The sequence below is a fragment of the Felis catus genome, chromosome D3 (genome assembly GCF_018350175.1).
Source record: "Felis catus isolate Fca126 chromosome D3, F.catus_Fca126_mat1.0, whole genome shotgun sequence".
Taxonomy (NCBI): domain Eukaryota; kingdom Metazoa; phylum Chordata; class Mammalia; order Carnivora; family Felidae; genus Felis; species Felis catus.
In genome coordinates, this window is record NC_058379.1 from 23370202 (window position 1) to 23394975 (window position 24774).

A 24774-nucleotide genomic window follows, 5' to 3' on the forward strand; every position below is an offset into this window, starting at 1 on the left:
TCAGGTCATGACCTCACGGTTCTGTTTGTGAGTTGGAGCCCCGCATCTGCTGACAGCACAGAGCCTGGTTGGGATTCTGTCTCCCTCTCTCTCTGCCCCTCCCCTGCTTGCTCTCTCTCTCTCAAAATAAATAAGTTAAAAAAAAACTTTTTTTAGGGATGCCTGGGTGGCTCAGTTGGTTAGCGTCCAACTTCAGGTCATGATCTCATGGTCCATGGGTTCGAGCCCTGCTGACAGCTCAGAGCCTGGAGCCTGCTTCGGATTCATTCTCTCTCTCTCTCTCTCTCTCTCTCTCTCTCTCTCTCTCTCTCTCTCAAAAATAACTAAACATTAAAAAAAAAATTAAACATTTTTAAAAAGCATATTTTACATCTCTAAGGGCCTGTGGCTCCGGGACTGTGGGGTACCATGTTGGGAGGGGCTCCCCTCAGATTAATGGCAGTCACGAGCATGAGCTTTAGATCCAGACCTGGCTCCTCAGGCCAGCTGACATTTGTGAGCCTCAGTATTGTCTTCTGTAAAATGAGGATAAGAGCCTGGCTTCTCGGGGCTGTTAAATGAGACCATGTATATAAAGCCCATTCATGCTGGCTGATTTTTAGTGGGCACCTGAGCTGGCCCTTGTGGTCAAAGCAGCATGGTCCATCCCTGCTTCTAGAACCAACATTCTAATATAAGGGGCCATGTTAAGTATCAGGGAAGGAAAACAGTTGTTTTCAAGTAGTCAGTACTCTTGGATGGCAAGGACCAGACACCTAAAGTATATTGTCTTTCATTATCATAAGGGCCCTGTGTAATGGGGTTTTGTTTCACCTTTCCTGCAGGGCAGGTGAGGAAACTCAGACTTGGTGGGAGGCTGAAGGAATTTTCCCAACTTCATACAGCTAGCGTTAGACAGAGCTGGGTTGAGCCAAGTCTGATGGGCTACAGAGCTTGTATGTGAATGAACCCTGTGAAAAGAACAGAGGACTTTGCTTTTCAAATCAAGTTTTGGGTTCTGTTTCTACCAATATGTGTTCGTGGTAACAGAGCAGAGCTGATGTCCTCCCTTTTACTAGGAAGTCCTGTTACCTTTTTACTTCCCTCCTATCCACTGTCTCTGTGCCCTGCACCTCCCCATACACACTTCCCATTAGCTGTTTGAAAAATCTTCTTCCTTTCTCCAGCCTTACCCCACACTCACACCATTTTGACTTTCCAGTGCCCTCTTCCCCGATGTGGTGAACTGCATGCAGACAGACAACCTAGAGCTGAAGAAGCTGGTGTACCTGTATTTGATGAACTATGCCAAGAGTCAGCCCGACATGGCCATCATGGCTGTCAACACCTTTGTGAAGGTGAGTGGGAGCTTGGTGGGAGGAAGAGCAGAGGGCCTGGGTGCTCAGTGGTCCATCTCCCTTTTGTCTCTTGGGATAGGACACTACGGCCCTGAGCAAAAACACTCAGGCTCTTTTCTAGTCCCTCCAACTCCTAGCCTGAGGGCTGCCTAGTCCTCCAGCAGGGGGCTCCCACTCTCTCAGAAAATCAGTTGCTACAGACCCTGCTAACTCATTCCGTGTGAGGTGACCTAAAGCCTGTTGACCTCCATGTCTCCCTGAGATGCACCGTTGCCCTACATCCTTTGCCAGGGCAGGATTCAGCAAGCATCTGAGAGCTGTGTTCCCCTTCTAGACTTTGCCCTTTTCTGTGTTTTCCATCCTCCAGATTAAGGAGCAAACGAGAACTTGAAGTGTCAGTGCTGTGTACCTTTAGGACCTTCCTAGCTCCCCTCGCCCTGTCAGTGCTCAGATTCAGACACGTGAGGGGTTCTGTGGGGTATGGTGCTCAGCTTGAGTTTGAATGTGGGTTTGAATCATGGCTCGGGTCTGTGACTGGGCGAGCTCCCAGTCTTCCTGGGAGCCTCAGCTGCTCCACCTGTAAAATGGGAACAGTATTGTGTGTCTGCTGTGAGAATCAGAGACAACATTGCACAGAGCCCCAGCACAGTATCTGACAAATGCTGGATGTCCCCACATGGCACTTACTTCTGGTGCTGTTGGCCACAGTTGGTGGGAGATCCCACAGCAGCACCTGATTTGCTCAGTCTGCCCCTGCTCCCCTGGCCAATGGCTGATTCTCCTCAGGACTGTGAGGATCCCAATCCCTTAATCCGAGCCCTGGCCGTGCGGACCATGGGTTGTATCCGCGTTGACAAGATCACAGAGTACCTGTGTGAGCCACTCCGGAAGTGCCTGAAGGATGAGGACCCATACGTGCGCAAAACGGCGGCTGTGTGTGTAGCCAAGCTCCACGACATCAATGCCCAGCTGGTAGAGGACCAGGGCTTCCTGGACACCCTTAAAGACCTCATCTCTGACTCTAACCCCATGGTAAGCCGTTGCCATCCACCATGCCAGTTGCATTACCTACTGGGTTGCTTGGGAGCACCTTGGCTTGACCCTCCACCAGGTGCTCCCTGGGTCCTGGAAGTCAGAGCCTTGCTGGGTAGGCTAATTATTCTCCTCCCTGCAGTGGTTTGGGAACCATCTTTGGAGTGAGCTAGACCTGAGTTGCCTTCTCTGTGGCCTTTCTAACATGAGCTATTGTGACCTTGGGCGGGCCGCCTAACCTTCCAGAGCCCTCTTTTTTTCGTCAGTAAGATGGATCTAATTCTCCGTGGCCGGCAGGAGTGCTGTGAGGCTTAACCTGTGAAGGTAATGTGCCTGGCACGGCCCAACACACAATGGGCATGCAACCAAGACTAGTGCCCTCCTTCCCCTTCCAGTCACTGTCACTGTCACTGTCTTACCGACACCATCGGTGAGCTCTGAATGTGAAGTACTTTTCCTTTTCCCCACATCTTTGCAGGGTTGCAAAGGGTCACTCTTAAAGTAGCATAGCCTGGAGGACAGGGCACCAGGGTATGGCTGGGAGGGAGCTCCTCCTCACACATAGGATGGCAGCAGTTTGGAAGGCAGTTTGGCAGGCACTGTTTAAAGTGAAATGCACAGAGGTGCCTGGCTGGCTCAGTGGGAGGAGCGTATGACTTTTTTTTTTTTAATGTTTGTTTATTTTTGAGAGAGAGAGAGTGTGTGAGTGGGTGAGGGGCAGAGAGAGAAGGAGACACAGAATTTGAAGCAGACTCCAGGCTCTGAGCTGTCAGCACAGAGCCTAACACAGGTCTCAAACTCACAGACCGCGAGATCATGACCTGAGCTAAAGTTGGATGCTTAACCGACTGAGCCACCCAGGCGCCCCTAATGTTTATTTGTTTTTGAGACAGAGACAGAGACAGAGTGTGAGCAGGGGAGGGGCAGAAAGAGGGAGACACGGAATCTGAAGCAGGCTCCAGGCTCTGAGCTGGCAGCACAGAGCCCAACTCAGGGCTTGATCTCACAGACCACGAGATCATGACCTGAGATGAAGTCAGACGCTTAACCAACTGAGCCACCCAGGTGCCCCAGGGAGCATGCGACTCTTGATCTCAGGGTTGTGAGTTTGAGCTCCATGTTGGGTGTAGAGATTACTTAAATAAACAAAACTTAAAAAAAAGTGAAATGCATAAACCCCTCAGCTCAGCCATCCCGCTCTGTCCTACAGAAACACTGATCACACATGGGTGCTGAGTGGCCAGTACAGGATTGGCCAGTAGAGCACCTTTTGTACAGGGAAGAGTTCAAAACCCTGCAGAACACACATAAAAACAGCTACTCTGGTGGAAATGGGTTGAGAGTCCAGTGCTTCACCTGGCAACCTCCCTGGACTCCAGCCCCCATCTGTTACCAGCAGACCTAAGGGGCTCTGTGGAATCTTCTAGCTCCGAGAAGCACCCTCAACAGCCCCTGAATTGATTTGCTATAGGTGGTGGACAGGGGCCGTGTGTTAGGTGGCTAGGAATGTTTTCTGTTGCCGGGCATTTGAAGCCTGATCTTTCCTTTGTTTCTTTTGTTTTGCCTCTTTTTTTTTTTTTTTTTTTTTCTTCACTGGTTGGGAGCACTTATGTTTGTTCTGGTTTACAGGGGAGTCTGTACGGTGAGTGCTTGGAGGGGGTCTCAGTGCTGCAGACCCTGCCCATCGGGTCCTGTTCCTTTCAGGATATTCAACCTCTGACCGGCCAGCATGATTAGCCCCAATGCCCTGTGGCCCGAGCAGCGCCCCCAGCCTCTGCCCCTTCCACCCTCTCAACCAGGTGGTGGCAAACGCAGTGGCTGCCCTGTCAGAGATTGCCGAGTCTCACCCCAGCAGCAACCTGCTTGACCTGAACCCGCAGTCCATTAATAAGCTACTGACAGCCCTGAATGAGTGCACCGAGTGGGGCCAGATCTTCATCCTGGACTGCCTGGCCAACTATACGCCCAAAGATGACCGAGAGGCCCAGAGGTGAGCAGGCTGCCCCTTGCTTGCCAGCCCAGCGGGACCTGGTCCTTGAAGGGCTCCAACCATGAGCTGGGCCTCAGACCTCTACTGGGCCCTTTGCCAGGGCTTTGCCCCACAGACCATCCTCAGACACATCTCAAGGGAGGCCAGAGCCAGGCAGTCAGCTCCCTGCTCAGCATGGTACAGACAGAACAGAAGCCAGTGCCTGATCTGGTTGCTGACAGAGACCCCGGTCACCTTGGGCTGAGTAAAGGAGGTGGATAGTACCAGAGTCTTCATTCACTGGATTCTTTCTGGGTGGCTGGGGCTCTGCTGAGCGCTTCCTATGCATTAGATGATCCTTAACGCACCTCTGTGGAAGCTGCCCCATCATTGTCCACATTTGACAGGTAAGGAAACACCGGTTTAGAAGGTGGAAGAAGTCATGCAGGTCACTCGCCTGGGTCACCCCTCACTTTTGGTCCTACCCAACATGATACCTTGCCCCTTTTGAATGCCCTTGTAGCGAGGGAAGGGAGGGACTTGACAGTTACCCAGTATTTATTAACTACCATGCACCGTGCTTGGTGCTTTATGTGGTTTATCTCATGTAAGCCCTCAGCAACCCTGTGAAGTTGGCATCCTCACCTCCGTTTTCTAGATGAGGAAACAGACTCTGATTGGTTTTAACCTGTTGGGGTCAGTTAGCAAGCACCAGAAGCAGGATCTCGATCTTCCTACAGAAAACATACTCCCTCGATAACTAAAAACAGGGTGTTTTCCTTGTCTGTCTCTCCTGTTTGTCCCCCTCCTTGGAATGGACCCCAGCATCTGTGAGCGGGTCACCCCCAGGCTCTCCCACGCCAACTCTGCTGTGGTGCTGTCTGCTGTGAAGGTGCTGATGAAGTTCATGGAGATGTTGTCCAAGGACCTGGACTACTATGGCACACTGCTCAAGAAGCTGGCCCCACCCCTGGTCACGCTGCTGTCGGCCGAGCCTGAGCTGCAGTACGTGGCCCTGCGCAACATCAACCTCATCGTACAGAAAAGGTACCTGGGCTGCCGCAAACGTGCAGCGTGCACTCAGGGTCGGGGGGCATCTCTTGATGGGATCGGGACCAAAGGGAAGCTGACCTGTCACCGTGCAGGAAGTCTTAATAGCTTAACCCAGAGTCTTAGCCACAGGCAGCTTTGTTCCCCAAGGGATATTTAGAAATGTCTGGAGACATTTTTGGTTGTCACACTTTGGGAGGTACTACTGACATCTAGTGGATGGAGGCCAAGGATGCTGCTCAGTGTCGTAGAGTGCACAGGACAGCCTCCACCCCCAGAGAACTCTCCATCACAAAATGTCAGTAGTGCTGAGGGTGAGAAACCCTGGCTTCACCTAATCAGGTAGCAGGTGAGGTAAAAAGCAGCATGGAGCTTCTTAACCATACACAAGGGATAGCTCCTTAGTCCACAGGACTGAAACAGGGTGTAAGATTGTGTGTGTGTGTGTGTGTGTGTGTGTGTGTGTGTGTGTGTGTGTGTGTGTATTTTCCCTGGGGACAGAGTCTATAGTTTTAGTCAAATTCTCTGAGGTTGGAGGACTCCAAAGTGGTGAAGTGCTATGGACTTTGCATCGGATTGGGGGCTGAGCAGGAGGGTGCGAAAGTCACTCAGAAGACCATTTCTGTTCACCCCATAGAACGATCACAGCTGTAAGCCACTGCTTCTAAAGGGAAGTGCCTGATACCCAGGGTGGGTGGAGCTGAAAAACAACTAGTGCGGTCTGAGGGGCTCAGAACAGGAGGGGTTCTCTGGAATAATCCAGAGAACAGAGTGAGGCTGGTCTCTGGAGTTTTCCCAGCCTTTTTAGTCAAATGGCTCTCTCAGCAACTAATTCATGAGCGTCCGTGCATTCCAGCAGCCCCCTTGCTGGAAGCAGGGCTATGTGGAGAACAAGGGCCTCTTGTAGGCATTCTTTCTTGGAAGATAGCACATCTGCCTGTCCTTGAAGCATCATTCTGGTTCTTAGGACACTCTTGGGGGCCTAGAGATAGCAGTGGAATCGTGACAGTTGTGAAGGTTTGGGAGGTAAATTTGGGAACACTTTTTGAGTGCCTACACAGAGCCCTAAGACTGGGGATTCATTTGTAATTGCGGTGTGGGATTTAGTGAGGTGTAGCAACCTGTACACCCCGATCAGCATGAAGGGCTCCCTGTGCTATATTTAACGTGGCAAATCTCTTAAGAAGTTGACTGTGTTGCCCAGGCACCACCTGGCCCAGTCCCAACATGGTTGGGCGGCTTTTGCCAAGTCCTGATTGCAGAAATCATGTCTTCCTGTCCCCCAGCTTAGGATCCTGTCTCCCCCGCTAGGCATGACAAAGCCTCCTTACTTTGCCAGCACCTCCCCTCAGTTGTACAGCAGCACTGAGTACTACCTGGGTAGGGTCCCTCCTTCCTGTCTGCTGTGTCTTCTCTCCTGCTTTTTTCTTCCTTCCTTCTGTTCTGGAAAGGGCATAGGAGTGGGGGGTAGTGACTCTCGCTTCTGCCCTTACTAGCACTAGGTATGTGACCTGGTGCAAGCCCCTCCACCTTTCAGGTTTCCTCATCTAAGAAAAACGAGGTGCGTGGCACCAGTTGAGGGAGGGGCAGTGACACTGGTGACAGCTCCTGCATAGCAAGTGCCTTCTTGGAGGCAGGTGTCGATCATGCTGGATGCTTCCCATCTACCTCTCACCCTGTAGGTGTCTTTCGGGGTCCCCAGGACCAACCTCATGTTCTGAGATTCACTAGAAGGACTCACGGGAGTCAACATATAGTTGTTTTCATGGCTCAGATTTAGTGTGGACATAGGAAGGATACACAGGTGGAGTCTGGAGGAATCCATGTACAGGGAGGGCATCACACACAGCACACTCTTCCCCCAGCAACAAAAAATGCAGCAACATGTGTGTAATTTTTTCTGCCCAGGGATGCCTATTGGAGACTCAGCGCCCTAGGTTTTTACTGGGGCTGTTCACATACGCACCTAGCAAAATTTCAGACTCCCAGAGGGAAGGCAGATATTCAGCATAAATCGTATTATTTATACAAACAGTCTAGGCACAGTTAGCCACCTTTATCATTTAAGGAACAGTGAGAACACTCCCGAAAAATGAGCTCCCAGATGCCAGGCCTTTCTAGGACTAGAGACTGAGGCCTACAATGGTAACGCTTCCTGTATGGTGTCATTTTGATTTCATGAGTGAGAAAACAGAGGCCTGAGGTCACAAGCTGGGATTGGCACAAGGTCTGATTGCCACGCCCGTCTCCTGGTGCCTGCTACCGCTCAAATATGAACTGTCTCTTGCTCATATTCCCTCTTCCCTTCCTGGGATGTGGTTGGTCATATAATGGCCAGTCAGAACCTTGCTCAGGATCAGTCAATGGATCCTTGCCCAGGAACCTGCAGCCACAACAGTTCAGATGTCAGGGTCTGCCTCACACCCCAGAAATGCCCCAGTAAACATGGAAGGGGTTTTCTCATAGGGCTTACGCCCTGCTTTCTGCTCTTCGGGCAATCCTGTCTTGCCACCAGGCCTGAGATCCTGAAGCACGAAATGAAGGTCTTCTTTGTGAAGTACAACGACCCCATCTACGTGAAGCTGGAGAAGCTGGACATCATGATCCGTCTGGCCTCCCAGGCCAACATCGCCCAGGTCAGCAGAGGGCTGCAGCCAGGGACGTGAGCTTTGGTATTGGACAGCAGCCCCACCACCAAGCTGTGGTCTCGAGGCAGGCTGCCTTGTCTCACCATTAACAGTTCATCTCATGAAGAGTGCTTAGCGCAGGGCTCCGGAGGCAAGCACTCAGCAAGTCTTAACTGACATTTTTACGATTAAGGCATTTGTTCTCCCTATTACTTATCTGTCCATAGAAAAGTGGTAGTTCGGTGGCCATGTTAGCTAGATCAGCCTAAACAAGGGTTGTCCAGTCCTGCCAATTAGTTCTTCCCTGCTTTCCTCTTGGGCCACCTGACAGCTCTCTCCTTCCCTTGACCCTTCCACCTCAAGCAGGACGCAGAATCTCATCCTTCTGGGGGTCTGCATACACTTTGTCCAGGAGTGTTGGTTGCCCTGCCAGATCCCCCCTCCCAACCCCACCTTCTCTGTTTCGGCCACAGGTTCTGGCAGAGCTGAAAGAATATGCAACAGAGGTGGATGTGGACTTTGTACGGAAGGCTGTGCGAGCCATCGGCCGCTGTGCGATCAAGGTGGAGGTGAGGCTCTGGGACTCTGTCCTCTGGTCGGGGAGAGGGAGGAGAAGGAAGCTGAAACCAGGAAACCAGTCTGATTGTAGCAGAATCTGTCAGCTGCTCATGGTCCAGGAAGGCCTGAGGGTCAGTGGAGGCCCCAAGGCACACATTGTGCAGATTTGATTAGGCTCCTCCCTCTGTAATCGCCTTTAGGCCTTCAGGTTGTTACAGATGAAACAAACCCATCTGTAACCATGGGTTCTGCAGCATTAGCTAAGGTGGTGGGACAGCCCCAGCCAGTGGTGGCCCCGGTAGACTTAGCTTTCACTCCATGGAGTTTTGGGGCAGGGGCTCTGCCTGCTGTACGTTTTAGCAATAATCATGATTTGACTGTGCAGACGTCCTTTTCTCCAAGCTCCCAAGGGCTGTCCAGACCCCTGTGTCCTGGTGTTTCATCCCTCCCATTCTCTGCCTATGGCATTGTTCCTTGACCAATGAGGTGACTCTCCTTAAATTAGTCCACTGGGAACTGGGAGATCCTGGGACAGCTGGTCACCTCAGCCCAGCCCCTTGAGGCATTTTCCTGTTGGTGCTTATGGGGAGAATCTGAGAGTCTCTCCCACAAGGGCACTAGTGCAGTATGTTGGCATAAGGGGTGGGGGTAGGGTTCAAGTAGAGACTTTCTGGCTTTGATCATAGGAACCCATTTGGGGAAACAAGTAGAAGAGAGGTGGTATCAGGCTAGAGCATAGTCACTGTGCCCTCAAGGCTTCGCCTGGAGGCACTGCAAATATCCTCCCCACTCAGGAGCTCACTGACCTTCTCAGTCTAATTGTATCTCTCTGTGTCCCTGCCATCCTCGGGCTGTCATTTTGTACTCATTCTCCCCCTTGTTATCTGGGGAGCGTGTTCTCCTGTTTTCCCACTGTGGCAAGGAAGGGGGCAAGGCATGACTGAGCCCTTGGCCAAGGCATGGTCATCAGAGGTTCTGTTGGAAGTGGGTGCAAGGGACTTGCCCACATTCCTCTTCCCACAGCAATCTGCAGAGCGCTGTGTAAGCACCCTGCTGGATCTCATCCAGACCAAGGTCAACTACGTTGTCCAGGAAGCCATCGTGGTCATCAAGGACATCTTCCGCAAATACCCCAACAAGTATGTGCCCACCCCTCCCAGTGTGAGAGTGATGTGGCTCCTGCTGGGGACAGGGGTGGTGGGGAGGAAAAGCAAGAAGGAGCCTCTCCCTTCTTCCTTACTGCTCTGCCATAAATGGCATTCTCGAAAGAAACCCATTGTTTTTTTCTTACTTCTGAGCTGCTTCTCCTCTGCTCCCCACACCAAAATAAGCACTAGAATGTAACAGATAAACTCAAATCCCATTACTCACCACTCTCTCAGAGTCTTGCGGCGCAGCTTCCTGTCTCTCTTGGCCCCTGCTGGGCCTCCCCTGGGTTGCCCGGGCTCCTTCATTGCTCATATGCCGTCTGTGTGCCCATCTTTTAGGTACGAGAGTGTGATCGCCACGCTATGTGAGAACCTGGACTCTCTGGATGAGCCTGAGGCCCGGGCTGCCATGATTTGGATTGTAGGCGAGTACGCTGAGCGAATTGACAATGCCGATGAACTGCTAGAGAGCTTCCTTGAGGGCTTCCATGATGAGAGCACCCAGGTGAGCTGTCCAGTGGGGTGACTTGGGGCAGGATGTGGGTCATGACTGGTGGCTTGGCACCACTACAGTCCATCCTGCCCCGAAACCGTCCCCTCAGCCAGGAGGCCTCAGGGCCCTGCCCTTCATAATACAGCATTGACAGGGTGGACAGGTAAGTGATGTAGTGCTGACAGGTGTGGCCCCTTTTCCTCTCACACTGCACTACCTAAGGGGATATTGTGAGGACGGTCTGTGATGGTGTGCGCTGAAGGCAGGCAGAAGTTTCTGGGTTTAATTTCATATTTATCTTTGGATAGGTAATACTTTGACTTGATTCAAAATTGAGAAAATAAGAACAGATATATAGTGATTAAGTCTTCCTACCACTTTCCTGACAACCCAGTTCTTTTCTTTAATCATTTTTTTTAAAGTTTATTTATTTATTGTGGAGAGAGTGAGAGAGCACAAGCTGGGGAGAGGCAGAGAGAGACAGAGACACAGAATCCAAAGCAGGCTCCAGGCTCTGAGCTGTTGGCACACAGCCTGACGTGGGGCTGGAACCCACAGACCGAGATCACGACCTGAGCCAAAGTCAGACACTTAACTGAGCCACCCAGGCACCCCAACGACCCAGTTCTCCTCACAGAAGTCATTGGTGTCATTTATTGGTTTCTTGAGGATACTTCCAGAGATAGTATAGGAATACACACCTCTACATACAAGTAAACATATACAGATGTAGTTGGTTCTTACTGTTCATGGTACTTACATTCTATAAAGTCACTGCAAACACTGAATTAACGAGTGCTGAACCCATTGTTTCTAAGAGAAGTATAGAGCTGAGTTCCTACAAGCCCCTAATTACAATAGTTTCGTCAGTCAATACAGTAATCTTATTTTCTGTGTTTCTGTTTAGGGACATTTTAATATGTATTATTGATTCATTCACATTGAACTTATTACCGCTAGTACTATAACTCACACCTGCATGAAGATTAAGTAACATATATATTTTCTCCATAAGGCACATCACAGCCTCCTTGCACTTGGGAACACTAGACAGCAGCACTTCAGCATTACACTTGGGGACCATTTGGGGTTTTTTTTGTTTTTTGTTTTTTTAATTTTTTTTTTTTAACATTTATTTATTTTTGAGACAGAGAGAAACAGAGCATGAACGGGGGAGGGGCAGAGAGAGAGGGAGACACAGAATCGGAAGCAGGCTCCAGGCTCTGAGCCATCAGCCCAGAGCCCAACGCGGGGCTCGAACTCACGGACCGCGAGATTGTGACCTGAGCCAAAGTCGGATGCTCAACCGACTGAGCCACCCAGGCGCCCCTTGGAGACCATTTTGAAACAGTGAAAGCACCAACAAAAAAACAAAATGTGAAAGATATGGTACTAAATAGATTGTGAAAAGGCCACTTATTTATGGTAGGAGAGCTGAAACAACAAGGCAGAGCATCACCTTCTTGGACCTCAGCTGCGAGTATGTAACACCTCAGGCAACTTGAACTTTTCACTGCCCTGCACTTTGCTGTGCAAGATCGCGAAAGCCCCCAGACATTGATTTTGGGGTTACAAGTACATTTTAGAAAATAGGCAAATTCGAAATATGGACTCTGTGTATAAATACTAAGGCTCAACCATGTATATGTTGCCTCTCATTTATTTTTAGACACTATCATGGGGTGCCTGACCAGCTCTATTGGTAGAACACGCGACTCTTGATCTTGGAGTTGTGAGTTCGAGCCCAATGTTGGGTGTAGAAATTACTTAAAAATAAACACTACTGGGGACGCCTGGGTGGCTCAGTCAGTTGAGTATCTGACTTGGTTTTGGCTCAGGTCATGATCTCACAGTTTGTGGGTTCGAGCCCCACATTGGGCCCTGCTTGGGATTCTCTCTCTTTCTCTCTCTGCTCCTCCCACGTGCTCTTTCCCTCTCTCTCTCTTTCTCAAAATAAATATATAATCTTTAAAAATAAATAAATAAGGGACACCTATGTGGCTCAGTTGGTTAAGCATCCGACTTCAGCTCAGGTCATGATCTCACTGTTTGTGAGTTTGAGCCCTGGGTCAGGCTCTATGCTGACAGCTCAGGGCCTGGAGCCTGCTTTGGATTCTGTGTCTCCCTCTCTCTCTGCCCCTCCCCCACTCATGCTCTGTCTCTCTCTCTCTGTCTCTCAAAAAAATAAAACATTAAAAATAATCAAAGTAAATAAATAAATGCTACTGATAGCACACTATACCCTGTCAAACTGTATAACACCTTGACTTTTTCCCTTAAAAATACATCTGAAGGCCCTGCTGTTACTAATTTATGGGACTCTGCAGCTGCATAGTGCCATGTTTATTTAACCAGCCTCCCCTGATAGATACGAAGGTGTCAGTCTTCTACTCTTGTAATCAATACTGCTGTGAATAACCTGGGTAGGGCACATCTGCAAGTCTAGCTGGGGGATAATCCTTAGATAAATTCTTTTTTTTTTCTTTTTTTTAATGTTTGCTTATTTTTGAGAGAGAGAGTGTATGTGTGAGCAGCAGAAGGGCAGAGAGAGAGGGAGACATAGAATCCGAAGCATGATCCAGGCTCTGAGCTGTCAGCACAGGGTCCAACGCGGGCCTCGAACCCACGAGCTGTGAGATTGGATGCTTAACTGACTGAGCCACCCAGGCACCCCCTTAGATAAATTCTTTCTAGTAAATGGGCCCGTGCGTTGATGATGGGAGTAGTTGTTCCACATTTCCCTCAGTGTAGAGGGTTTACATTCCGATCTCGGAGGTGGCATTCACCTTACCTCCTTGCCAACCTAGTACATCCTCAAACAATTTTTGCCAATCTGATAAACAACAAAGTGTACCTTGGTTGGTTTTGTTTGCATTTCTGTTCTGAGTGAGGTTGAGCATCTTTTCATATTGTATTCCATTTTCTGTGAACCAGGCACTGTCTGCTCACGCAAGGGGGCTTCTAAAACGTGTTTGTAAGCACAGAAATCTTTGCTCTCCAGCTAGGGAGTGTAACCTGTTGGGTCAGAGCATGAGCCTTGGGATAGGAGACCCCAGAGTCCAAACCCCTCTTCTGCCCTTTCCTGGCTTGGTGGCTTTCCACTAATTTTCTGCTTCTCTGAGCCTCAGTTTCCTCATTTGGAAGATGAGGGTTGTAAGACTTTTCCTCATCCTGTTGCTCTGAAAGTTAAATGGGATGCTTTGTGTAATGTCCCTAACATGTGCCCAGCCCATGATAAGCACTCACGAATGGTAGTATTGGTGTTGGTCAGAATTGGTTGAAAATTGGTCCAGGCAACAAAGAGGGCACCTACTGGTTCCTGTAGCTGATAAGTTCTGGGAGTGTGCTCTCTTCCAGCATGTTTGGGTGAGGGTGCCCAGATGGTGGCATCAGGACTGTCTCTGTCTCCTTGGGGTGGCTTCTCCCTTAGGAAGGCTCCCACAGGTGGAGCCTGCGTGAGGTCAGTTGTTCCAGGCTGTGTCCTTACAGCTTAGCAACTCCCCTAACTCCCTTCCCCTCGGTAGTTCCAGCAACAGTCCAGGCCCGTTTGCATTCTCCTAAGCCAGTCGCCATGAATCCAAGTGACTATGTCTGTCAGACACTCGTCCTAGTCTCTGTGGATCGGACAGGGCAAGAGAAGAGAGTGATTTTCTGAAGGAAAGCAAGCATTTTTGGTGCCAGAAGACAGACTAGATGCTGGGTGGGCAAAAACAACAGATGTCCATCATGAAATAATAGTACTAACTCCTACCATCACCCACTCCCACTGCCACCTGCCAAGTCGGCTGCCAGCCTGCCCCGGGCTTGCTTTCACTTTCACACCCACCCCCTCATTCACTTGTCTCTAAGAGAAGCAGAGCGTCGTTTGGGATTGCTTGTGCCCCTGAGTCCTGCCTGGGATTACTGCAGAGAATGCCCTCTGGGGGGTGTTTCTGCCCATATAGTAGAGTAAATCTTTTGTAGCCGCTTCCCCCTTGGCAAAGCCTGCTGAAGAGCCCAGGATGAGAGAAGTGGGACAAGGGAAAGCTGAGCAGGAGCCTGGCTTGAGGAAATCCAGGCTCCTCCCCCGTTGGGTGACCTGGAGCAAGTTAAACTTGCCAAGCCTGTTTCTTTGTCTCCAGCACGGGGTTGCTGCAAAGCTTATTGGATGACGTGTGTAAACTGGCCTCTCCAGTGCTCGGCAAACAGTAGCTGGGTGATGGTGATGGTGGTTTTAATTAAGTGGCCAGTTCCCTTTGCCTTCTGGGTTCACAGCACCATTCAAAGCTTTCGTAAGAATACTTGTTCAGTGCTTTGCAGCTTGCAAACTTACTTTAGATTATCTCTTTGAGCTCCCTTCTCCTGGGCTCCTAGGCCTCTCCACCCATGGATCTGGAGCTCAGAAAGTCTTGGCTGAGGTGGTATGTCAGTCCAGCCTGTGCCTCGCCCCTGTCTGGATGGCAGAGGCGGGGGCATCATTGCAGGAGGGTTGCCGTGAACATGCATGCTAACACGAGGGTGTTGTGTGTTGGTGAGGGGTGGGAGGAGTTGGGCTAGTGGTCAGAGTTCCCAGGCAGCGTAGCCAACCCAATGAGTGATTGGGTGATGAATGATTCCAGGCAGCCAGCTGACCTGGGTTGAGAACTTGGTAAAGAATCCCTGTGTGCTGGGGCATCTGGGTGGTTCAGTCGGTTAAGCATCCACCTTCGGCTCGGGTCATGATCTCGTGGTTCATGAGTTTGAATCCCCATCGGGCTCTGTGCTGACAGATCGGAGCCTGGACCCCGCTTCAGATTCTGTGTCTCCCTCTCTCTGCCCCTCTCCCACTTATACTCTGTCTGTCTTTCTCTCCCTCTCCCTCTCTCTCTCTCTCTCTCTCTCTCTCTCTCTCTCTCTCTCTCCCAAAAATAAATAAACATTAAAAATTAAAAGAAAAAAATCCCTGCGTGCTGGCTGTAGTGATACTGATGACCACAGTGAGAGCTATTGTATATTGAGAGAATCCATGATAGGTTCTTTACATTCCTTCCTTCCTTCCTTCCTTCCTTCCTTCCTTCCTTCCTTCCTTCCTTCATGTTTGTTTATTTTGAGAGAGAGAGAGAGACAGTATGAGCTGGGGAGGAGAGGCAGAGAGAGGGGGAGAGAGAGAATCCCAAACAGGCTCTGCACTGTCAGCACTGAGCCCGATACGAGGGCCGGTCTCATGTACTGTGGGATCATGACCTGAGCTGAAATCAAGAGTCGGGTGCTTAAGCAACTGAGCCGCCCAGGCACCCTGGTTCTTTACATTTCGTGTCTCATTGACTCTTCCATTAACCCTGTGAGATATTTAAATCCACATTATTAATAAGGAAGCAGACTCAGAAGTTACATGACTTGTCCAGAGTCACGTTCAAATGAGGTGTGATGTAACTCTAACTTCAAAGTCCACTGTCATAAATTGCCATTTTCAGAGCTCATAGAACCCCTTGAAGCAAAACACCCCTCTCCCCACCAACTGAGGATAAATGGTTTCCCCTGGACTAACTGGCCAGGGACTGTAGCCAAGTCCTGGAAGCCAGTTCCTTGGGCTGCCTCCTATCTGGGCAACAGCCAGCCCACTGCCCCTCTGCTGTTGGCCCATGTGTAACCAAATCGCAAGAACTCTGGATTGCTTGATTCCAGAAATGGACTATATCCCCTCTATCCTGCCTTCTGCTGTCAGCCTACCCTGTGTACCAGGATTTCTATGAGTGCCCTCCTGCCGGCCTGACCCGGGAGGTGCTGTCAGCCCTGTTGCCGCCCTCCTGCCACAGGTCTGCCCCTGGCACCGCCCTGGCTTGGGAACCTCAGGCTGTCCTCTTGTCTCGTGACTGGCAAAAAGGAGATGTGGCTAAGGAAGGACTATGTGCAGAGAATTGTTCTTTCAGAGATGTTTTTTGAGTTAGCAGGTTTTTCTCAAATGCTTCCTGTGCACTGGGCACTAGATAGAATAGTGACCAGGAATACCATGTGACAGACATGATCTCTGCCCTCAAAGGGCTGTCTCCACAGCACAGACAGCCTGGTGGCTGGACAGCATTTCTAATACTGTAGGGCAATGCCCATGAGGGGGTGCAGGCAGCTGCAGAAGCCTGGGGGTGCTGGGGTCAGCATGAGCTCCGAGGGGTAAGAAGATAGTGGCCAGGGTAAGGGCAGCGGGGGGCATGATCAGGTGAAGGCAGCAGCTCGGTAAGAAAGGGGTGCCAAGAGAGGGCTGGGCAAGAATGGTTCCCACCTTCTGGCGGAAGCCCAGCTCCTCAGTGACGGGCTGGCTCTGTGGGCCCTGCTGGCCCTGTCCCCAGGGCCTCCCTGGCACCGTTTCTGCTTATTGACAGGTGGCCCCTTTAAGAAGTACACCAGCTACACACGGTGCCCTTTTAAGCTGCGAGCTCTTTTAAGGCCCTGGAGGCGGAGAGCCCTGACAGGCTGCTGGGACCCTGGGGTGGAATGTCCAAATAGTAGTGGCCCTTTCCTGCCTGGGTGGTAACACCAAGGTTTAGGCTACTTGGCGCTACCAGCAGCCCCCTGGCCTTAGTCCGTTTTCTGTGGCCACCTCCAAACTTGGGGTAGCTGCTCTTGGCTTTCGGGACCTTTGAAAAATACCCTTTTCTCTCTTTGAGGGCCTGATTTGGTTTCCTTCTGTCCCCCACATGAAGCCCTTGCTACTTCCTCCTTGTTACCTCTCTGTCTTCCTGCAGGTCCAGCTGCAGCTACTGACAGCCATTGTGAAACTCTTTCTGAAGAAGCCAACAGAGACCCAGGAGCTGGTGCAGCAGGTCCTCAGCTTGGCCACTCAGGTCCGTGCCTCAGCCTCCCTGCTGCGCCCAGTGCAGGTCTCACTCTGCAGGGGGTGCTCCGGTCCCAGGAGCCAGACCTTCGAGCCAAGGTCCTGCCCCTAAGACTGGTACCACTGGGGGGTTTGGCCCCAGAGTAATCCAGGATCCCTATGCAGGGAGCTCAGTCACAAAGAAATCAAGATGGAGTGGGGTCAGGTAGTAAAGTTGAGCCAGACTGTAAACTAAAGAGGAGAGGGAGGTCCAGGAGAGCCAGATGGTTTGTAGGAGGACGGGGAGGGAAGATTTTGAAGAGGAGGGTGGAGAGTGGGGACAGGATTGGGAATCGCGTATTTAATCCTGGGCTAGAGTAGGACACCAAGGGGCCAGTCCATGTTTAGGGACAGGTTCATGGGACTGCTCAGGATCACTGTCGGCAGCCAGCACTGTGACCATGTCTGGATCATGGGCTTTGGGGAGGGTTCCCCCCTTTCCCTCAGCTGGTAGCTCTGCTCTGAGTTTAATAGGTTTCTCATCACCCCCCTCACCCCCATCCCAGGACTCTGATAACCCGGACTTGCGGGACCGTGGCTACATCTACTGGCGTCTGCTTTCCACGGACCCAGTGGCTGCCAAGGAAGTGGTTTTGGCTGAGAAGCCACTCATCTCCGAAGAGACGGACCTCATTGAGCCCACACTGCTGGATGAGCTCATCTGCTACATTGGCACACTGGCCTCCGTCTACCACAAGCCTCCCAGCGCCTTTGTGGAGGGGGGCCGGGGCGTTGTGCACAAGAGCCTGCCACCTCGCACCGCCTCGTGAGTGACGTGGGCCAGGCTCCAGGCTGAGCCTCCTTACCTGGTTTTCAGAGTCATTAGCACAGGCACTCGGGCTTGATGTAGTAACCCCCTGGCAAGACCTGAGTCTGAGGAAAATTCTAATCCTAGTGACTTTTTAATGAAAAAAAGTCCATACCAGGTGTGGACTAAGTTACCTCATTTGACCGTTACAGTAGCTGTAAGACGTAACCCCATTTAACAGACGAGGACAATAGGCACGGAGAGCTTGAGGGCCTGTGCAGCATCCCACAGCCAGCACAGCTAGGCTCAGACCCAATTCTAATTCCAGAGCCCTTCTTCTCACCCTCCTCTGCCACCCCCTGGTGGTTGGTTTGTCCTGGGTGCCCAGGCTTCCAGGGCCAGCATCCAGTCTTTAAAGTGCGCTGAGTGGTGGAAGTACAGAGGGCCCCTCCCTTCGCTCACCCCCAGGAAGCTGGATCTCTTGGAGAGCCAAAAAGCTGGATCGGGCGTGGGAAGGGGGAAGAGGAGGGGGCACGTAGACAGCGCTTCTGGGACTGTGAGGAGACGGGTGCCCGTCCTAGGGGAGGGTCCCGGAGCCTGGGACTCTGACTTCCCTGAGACAGCCCAACGCCCACCCCACCGAACCTCTCTCTCCTGTGTCCTCACAGGAGCGAGAGCACAGAGAGCCCCGAGACGGCCCCTGCCGGAGCACCCTCTGGTGAGCAGCCGGATGTCATCCCCACCCAGGGAGACCTGCTGGGCGACCTCCTCAACCTGGACCTTGGCCCCCCAGTGAGCGGTCCACCCCTGGCCACCTCCTCGGTGCAGATGGGAGCTGTGGATCTTCTTGGTGGAGGCCTTGACAGCCTGGTATGTCCTGGGGCCCCTTCTGGATGACACTGATAATGATCTTCAGATGAGCAGTCGTTGAAGGCCCTGTCTGTGCCATTCACGAACCAGGGGCCTCAGGCACCCCTGTCTGCAGAGGCGATGGTGTAGCTCCCTACTTACAGGGGAGGAAAACCGAGGCTTAAAGAGTTCAGCTGATCTTCCCTCCAAGAGTGCACAGTATGTGGCTTACACGGGCCTTAGCCCCTTGCTGAGCTACTGAGCCCCAAGAGACCTGGGGCCGGTAAAGCTGGAGAGGAACCAGACCAGGATCCACTTAGCCCCACACCCTGCTCCACTTCAGGGTAGCAGCCCAGCAGGCCTGGGAGGCCCAGGAGCAATCAGAGACAACCTTCCTCCCCTGTAGAAAGGGGGTGGTAAGACTGGACTAGGTATCTCCCTGGGACTTCTCCGGGCAGCTGGTAGAGCCAGGTAGAAGGGGTGGCAGAATCCCTGTCATTTGGCCATGTGTGGCTCAGGTCCCCAAGGCATCGCACGGGAAAGGGGAGGAAAGGTCATGGCACAGGAACTGAGTGGGGGGTGAAGCCCAGGCAGTAGTGCCCTTCACAGAGATGGTCTGGGCCCCCCTCTTACACCTGGCACAGATGTCTTACCGTCTTGCCACAGACTCATCTCAGTGAAGCAGCGGTGACTAATCTTTTCCCTCTTTCCCTCTCTCTCTTGTCTGTCTCTGTCTTCTCTGCTGGCTTTTCTCTCTGCATGTGGCTGCCTGTTCTCTTCACCCTACCTGCTTCCGCTTGGAGATGGGGGATGAGCCTGAAGGGGTACGGTTCAACCCTTGTGCCCCCAAGCCTTTGTCCCTGCTCTTCCTGAGTGCTGGCCCAGCGTCCCAAGGGGTGGTTGATGTCAAAGCCGTCCCTCCTCCTCCTGAGCCACAGCCTTGTATCCAGTGTCCCATCCTCACAACCCTAAGACAAACTTGCCTTGTCATCCCAAGGATCACCCACGCTCTCAGTTCCCACGGGCCCTCTGTGACGTCCTAGAGAGTGTGCTCCTGTCTGCTGAGCACAGCCTCACAGCAGTGGTCTCGGCGCTCCTTTTATCTGTGGGCTGCGTGTTAGTTTACAAGCGTCCTAGCCCTTTCCCAGAGGTCACCCCTAAGGTTGGAGGCTTGCAGGTCATGGGAGGGCACAGCCTCTCTTCTCCACCCACCTCACCCTGTCTTGTCTCTGAAAGAATTGCTGTGACAACAGCCCTACAGCCCCTCCCACCCCGTCCCATTTTCTAAAGTGCCAGGTGGCTCCACTCATGCCTGGGCCCCTAATGTCCCCCACCTCTGATGCCCACCTCTGACCCCTTTCCCTTTCTTTCCAGATTGGGGGCCCCAACTTTGTGGCACCCCCAGCAACAACAGTCCCAGCCAACCTAGGAGCATCCATGGGCAGTGGCTTGAGTGACCTCTTTGACCTGACCAGTGGTGTGGGCACACTGTCAGGATCGTACGTGGCCCCCAAAGCGGTAAGTACTGTGCCTCCTTCCACGGCAGGAGCAGAAAATTAAGACACTGGCTGATGTTTGGGTTCCTTAGATGGCCCGTTCATGGAATCGGCTCAGGCCAACAAGGATGGGCCCAAGGAGCAATAGTTTGCCAACACGATGCTGAGGGCAGCTAGGGGCTGTGGGAGCAAAGGGAAGAGATGCTAGGTGGGGCCTGGGGGCCTGGGAAGACCTCCCAGAGTGGGGTCACTGGAGCTCTGGCCTGTAGATCAAGTCTGAATTGGCCGGACACACAAGTGGAGAGACAGCTCTGAGTGGAGGTAACGGCCTGTGGAGGGGCCTGGAGGTGAGGGAGAGAGAGCTGGCAGAAGTCCTGGCTCGTCAGAGCAGCAGTTCTCAGCACTGCCCCACCCAACACCCCTTATCAACGATAGACAGTGCCTGGTGTATCCTTTATTTCCTGTGTTTAAAGGAGATGCGTGGACTGTGCAACCTACTTATGTGTATCATTTCAGAGTTAGTAAGATGCTGTCACTTCATAAAGGAGACATCCAGGGAAGAGTATCAAATTATGTATTTCAGTGTCATAAAGGTTTGGGCCCACCCGCCCCAGAAGATCTGATGAAGTTGTCAGGTGTTTGTAGTTCAGGTGTTGTAAGCCTTGTGGCCAGTGGTGCCCTCAGCTTCTGAAGTGGTGACTGACTCCCACTAAAGGTTCAGTAAAACAACACGAGGAACAGGCTTTCTTTGATTTTCACCACAGTTAGAATCCCAGCAATCTGGGGGTATGTTGAAACCGTGCAAAACATACTTGAGGGATGGAGGACAATTGCTCGTCGAGGGGACTGTTGTCCTCCCAGCAGCATGTCTAGCATCCCTGACCCCAGCCCACTAAACGTGGTGCCTCCCCGCCATTGTGCCACCTGAAGATGTCCCATGCTACCTAAGGGCGGTGCTCCCCCAAGACTCCTGGCTACACTAGAGATTTGGGAGGGAAGAAACTGGCAAGGTCAGCAGCGCCAGGCTGTGAGGGTTTCTCTCAGTCCTAGCGGTGGAGCTCTTAGAAGGTTCTAAGCAGAGATGAAACAGATTTGCACCTGAGAGAGATTGCTTTGGCTCCACTGTGTGTGGGGCGGGAGGCAGGTTGGAAGGGTTAGAACAGAAGCAGGTGCCCAGTGAGGAGACTGGTAGGAGTTGTATGCTGATGGTGGCCCGGACAAGGTGGGCACCTTTGAGGGTGGAGGCAAAAAGCTGCACTGGAGAGCTCGGGCGGTGGGACTGGCAGAATGTGGGGGTTGGTGGGGAGGAGAGGATGCTGGCTCAAGTGGTGGGGTGGGGGAGGTGCCATCTGCAGAGATGGGGGCGAGGGGAAGGAAGAAGAGCTGAGTTTGGGAGACAAGATCATGCGGGCCTGGCACTGAGGAGAGCGCAGTGCGGGCCAGGCCCCCAGCATCAAGGAAGCTGCCAGAGGGGACCGACATGGCCAGACTCCGGTCGGACACTGTGTCTGCCACTTCGTTCCCAGCCGGAGCCCCTCTCTCTCTTCTAAGGTTCCCTTCCCAGAGCAGGACGCCGCTGAGCTCCAGGGGCAAGGGGATATCTCTGCTGTGACTGGGGGGACATGAGCCAGCACCTGCCCTGGCCTCACCAGGTGTGCTGGCTGTACCTGAGGTGGTGATAGCAGGATGTGGGCCCACGGAGCCCATGGCAGACAGGAAGTCTAGACAGGAAGTGCCAACAGCTGCACACTTCTGTGCCATGGACTGCGTGAACATGGCACAGCCCCCACACCCCTAAATCTTGCCAGAAGCCTTATGGTGCTGTGATTCCTGTTCTGAGGTTGAGAAATCTGGGTGTTTTGCCTAAGGTCACACAGCCGGTAAGTGAGAGTCTGAAACTGATGCAGGGTGGTGGCACCAAAGCCTCTGTTCCTTATCCCTGCGTGATCATGCCCCGAAGTGTTTGCGAACATCCTGTGTGCCTGCCTCAGTGTCATAGGTTGGCAGAATCACTAATTGCTCCCCAGATTGGTTACCTCACTGCATGAGGCCGACGCGTACATGTTAAAAACCCAGAGCAACGATGACTCCTGCAATCCTGTGGGTGCCAGGCCTTGCCAGGACTGCAGACCCGCCAGGAATATTAAGTCTGGAGCTGGCCTTCTGCTTGTGTGTTCATTTTACTGGATGCTGTCATTGCTTTTTCTTGGGTGTGCCAACAGTGAGTGCTAGAAGTGGGAGGTTAGAGGATCACCCGGTCAGAGGAATTCAGCGCAGGCTGCCTGCAAGAGGAGTCCTTGCAGCACAGGCAGGACTTTCCCCTTTATCTGAGACACAGGAGTTTCTGGGCTGTGGGTGTGTTCTGCCTTCAGAAGTGGTAGGTATGTCATCTACATTTTCCTAATAGCACTGTGACTACCTAGAATGGTTTGTCCCACGTGCATTCCCCCCCATGCATGTGGGGGTAAATCCATTTGCCAAAATTCCTGGTCAAGGGAATAAGGCTTTCTCTGCACAAGAACTTGGAGTTCCTCAAGCATTTGGACCGGTGGGTGGTGATATTTCCTTGGGTCCTTCAGGAAATGCTGAAGATTAGTTCTGTGGTAGGCTAGACTCCATGAACCCACAGTGACCAAGAGAGACGAGGTCCCCACCCTCAGCAGTAAGTCCCAGTGACAGGCACTTCTGCAAGAACTGCGAAAGGGGGTCTGCTGTTGGGGGGTGGTGCAGGGCCCAGGGAAGCCACTGTGGGGGCATTCTCTGAGCTCTCTGCTTGCTGGATCTCAGCTGAGGCTAAAGCCCTGAAATTCTGCCCTCACACATTTGTCCCAGGGAAACAAAGGATGATCAGGTTAGCACGTGGGGTGGGGGTGGGAGTGCCTGCAGAAGCACTTTCCAAATAGGGAACAATGTGGTGGGGGAGGGCAGAGGAGCAGGTGCAATCCAAGCCTGGCAGAGGGGATACCAGGCCATGGAAGCCATGGGGAGTGGAAGCCGTTGCAGGACTGGGAGGGTTTTTAAGGATACCTTGGTCAAATTTGCATTTTTTTAAAGTTTTATTTATTTAGGTAATCTCTACACCACACATGGGGCTCAAACTCACAACCCCGAGATCGAGTTGCATGCTCCTCTGACTGAGCCAGCCAGGTGCCCCCAGATTCGCATTTTAAAAGATGACTTTAGGGGTACCTGGGTAGCTCAGCTGGTTGAGCGTCTGACTCTTGATTTCGACTCAGATCATGGTCCCAGGGTCATGGGATGGAGCCCTGTGTTCGGCTCCACACAGAGCTTGGAACCTGCTTCAGATTCTCTCTGTCTCCCTTTGCCCTGCTTGCTCTTACACTCTCTGAATGAATGAATGAGTGAATGAATGAATGAATGAATGAATAAAAATAAATAAAAGATGACTTGGCTGCTGTGAAGGGCGGGGAGAGAGGGACTGGGTCAACCATGTGGGCTGCCGCCTTACCCAGTGGACTCTGGCTGGCTCAGATGCAGGAGTGCCTGCAGAGAGAAGTAGAGGCCCTGGCGGCAGATGGAGGAGGTGGGGGTGATAGGACCTGGGCCGTGTGACAGTGTTGTAGGGGTTGGGATCGGCTGAGTGTGGGGACCCAGACGTCTCTGAAGTTCCTGGAATTGGCACCTTGAGAGATGGTGAGACATTTGCCCACGCAGGGCACCTTGGGGAAGCTCTCAAGGGGGCCTGGGTCTTTTGACCTCGGGGGGCCTGTGAGGCATCTGAGACAAAAACGTCCTGAAAGGCATTTTCACAGCCGTGGGTGACGCTTGTGGATGTCCTGCGTGGTTGGGGTTTTAATTCAAGCTGTCTCACTTTGCAAGCGCTGTGTGAATGCCGGTGCCACAGCAAGCTCTAGGCCAAGGATGTAAAGACAGAAAGCAGAGCCCTTCCCCTCAAAGAGCTGGCTGGGTGCAGGGGCGACAGACACACAGACTCACATTTATCCGTTAAAATGTCTTGGTGGTGGGAATGTAGGGAAGGAACCTAGGTGAGAGGCAGTGGCTCTTGAGCTGAGGCTCCCGTGCAGCCAGGCAGCAGAGGGCCTACCAGGCAAGAGGCCGTCTTAGGTGCTGTCCTTGGTCAGGCCAGTTTCTACAATTAAAAGGCCAGTCCTGCGGCGCCTGGGTGGCTCAGTCGGTTGAGTGTCTGACTCTGGATTTCAGCTCAGGTCATGATCTCACGGTTCATGAGATTGAGCCCTGCGTTAGGCTCTGCACTGACAGCACGGAGCATGCTTGGGATTCTCTCTCTCTCCCTCTCCCCCTCCTCTGCTTGTGTGCACATGCACACCTCTCTCTCTTTCTCTTTCTCTTAAAATAAATAAACTTAAAAAAAAAAAAAAAGGCCAGCCCTGCCTTCTGCTAGGAAGAACAGACTGTGACAGCCAGGGAGGCCTCAGGCTCTGGCTGAGGCCCCAGATGCCCTTGGGCTCTTGATTCTACTTGGCTCTTCAGGAGGCTGGCAGGACCCACGTGTCTCATTACCTTCCTCAGTGCTACTGACTGAGTGTTCCTTCTTGGACCTCTGGAGACTGGTCAGCCCTTGGGCACACCAAACACCTCCCTACCCCAGGCTGCTCTGATACACAGCCACACTGAAGTGGTGCCCTCCATGGCCCATGC

At 52.2% G+C, this 24774-nt stretch overlaps 1 protein-coding gene across 12 annotated transcripts in view; it reads left to right on the forward strand.

The window, feature by feature from the left end:
- AP1B1 (adaptor related protein complex 1 subunit beta 1) overlaps positions 1–24774 on the forward strand; it is an 85657-nt gene that overhangs the window by 54668 nt on the left and 6215 nt on the right. For 8 of the 12 annotated variants that reach the window (XM_045042294.1, XM_023241599.2, XM_019814823.3 and 5 more), the window contains 13 exons: positions 1202–1337; positions 2124–2369; positions 4169–4359; positions 5164–5385; positions 7904–8024; positions 8489–8584; positions 9597–9712; positions 10061–10226; positions 16913–17011; positions 17547–17806; positions 18457–18658; positions 19441–19461; positions 20012–20155. In XM_045042294.1, coding sequence (XP_044898229.1) covers positions 1202–1337; positions 2124–2369; positions 4169–4359; positions 5164–5385; positions 7904–8024; positions 8489–8584; positions 9597–9712; positions 10061–10226; positions 16913–17011; positions 17547–17806; positions 18457–18658; positions 19441–19461; positions 20012–20155 — 2020 coding nt within the window. The remainder of the gene's footprint in view (positions 1–1201; positions 1338–2123; positions 2370–4168; positions 4360–5163; positions 5386–7903; positions 8025–8488; positions 8585–9596; positions 9713–10060; positions 10227–16912; positions 17012–17546; positions 17807–18456; positions 18659–19440; positions 19462–20011; positions 20156–24774) is intronic. The other 4 variants (XM_045042295.1, XM_045042296.1, XM_006938562.5 and 1 more) reach the window with 1 other exon arrangement.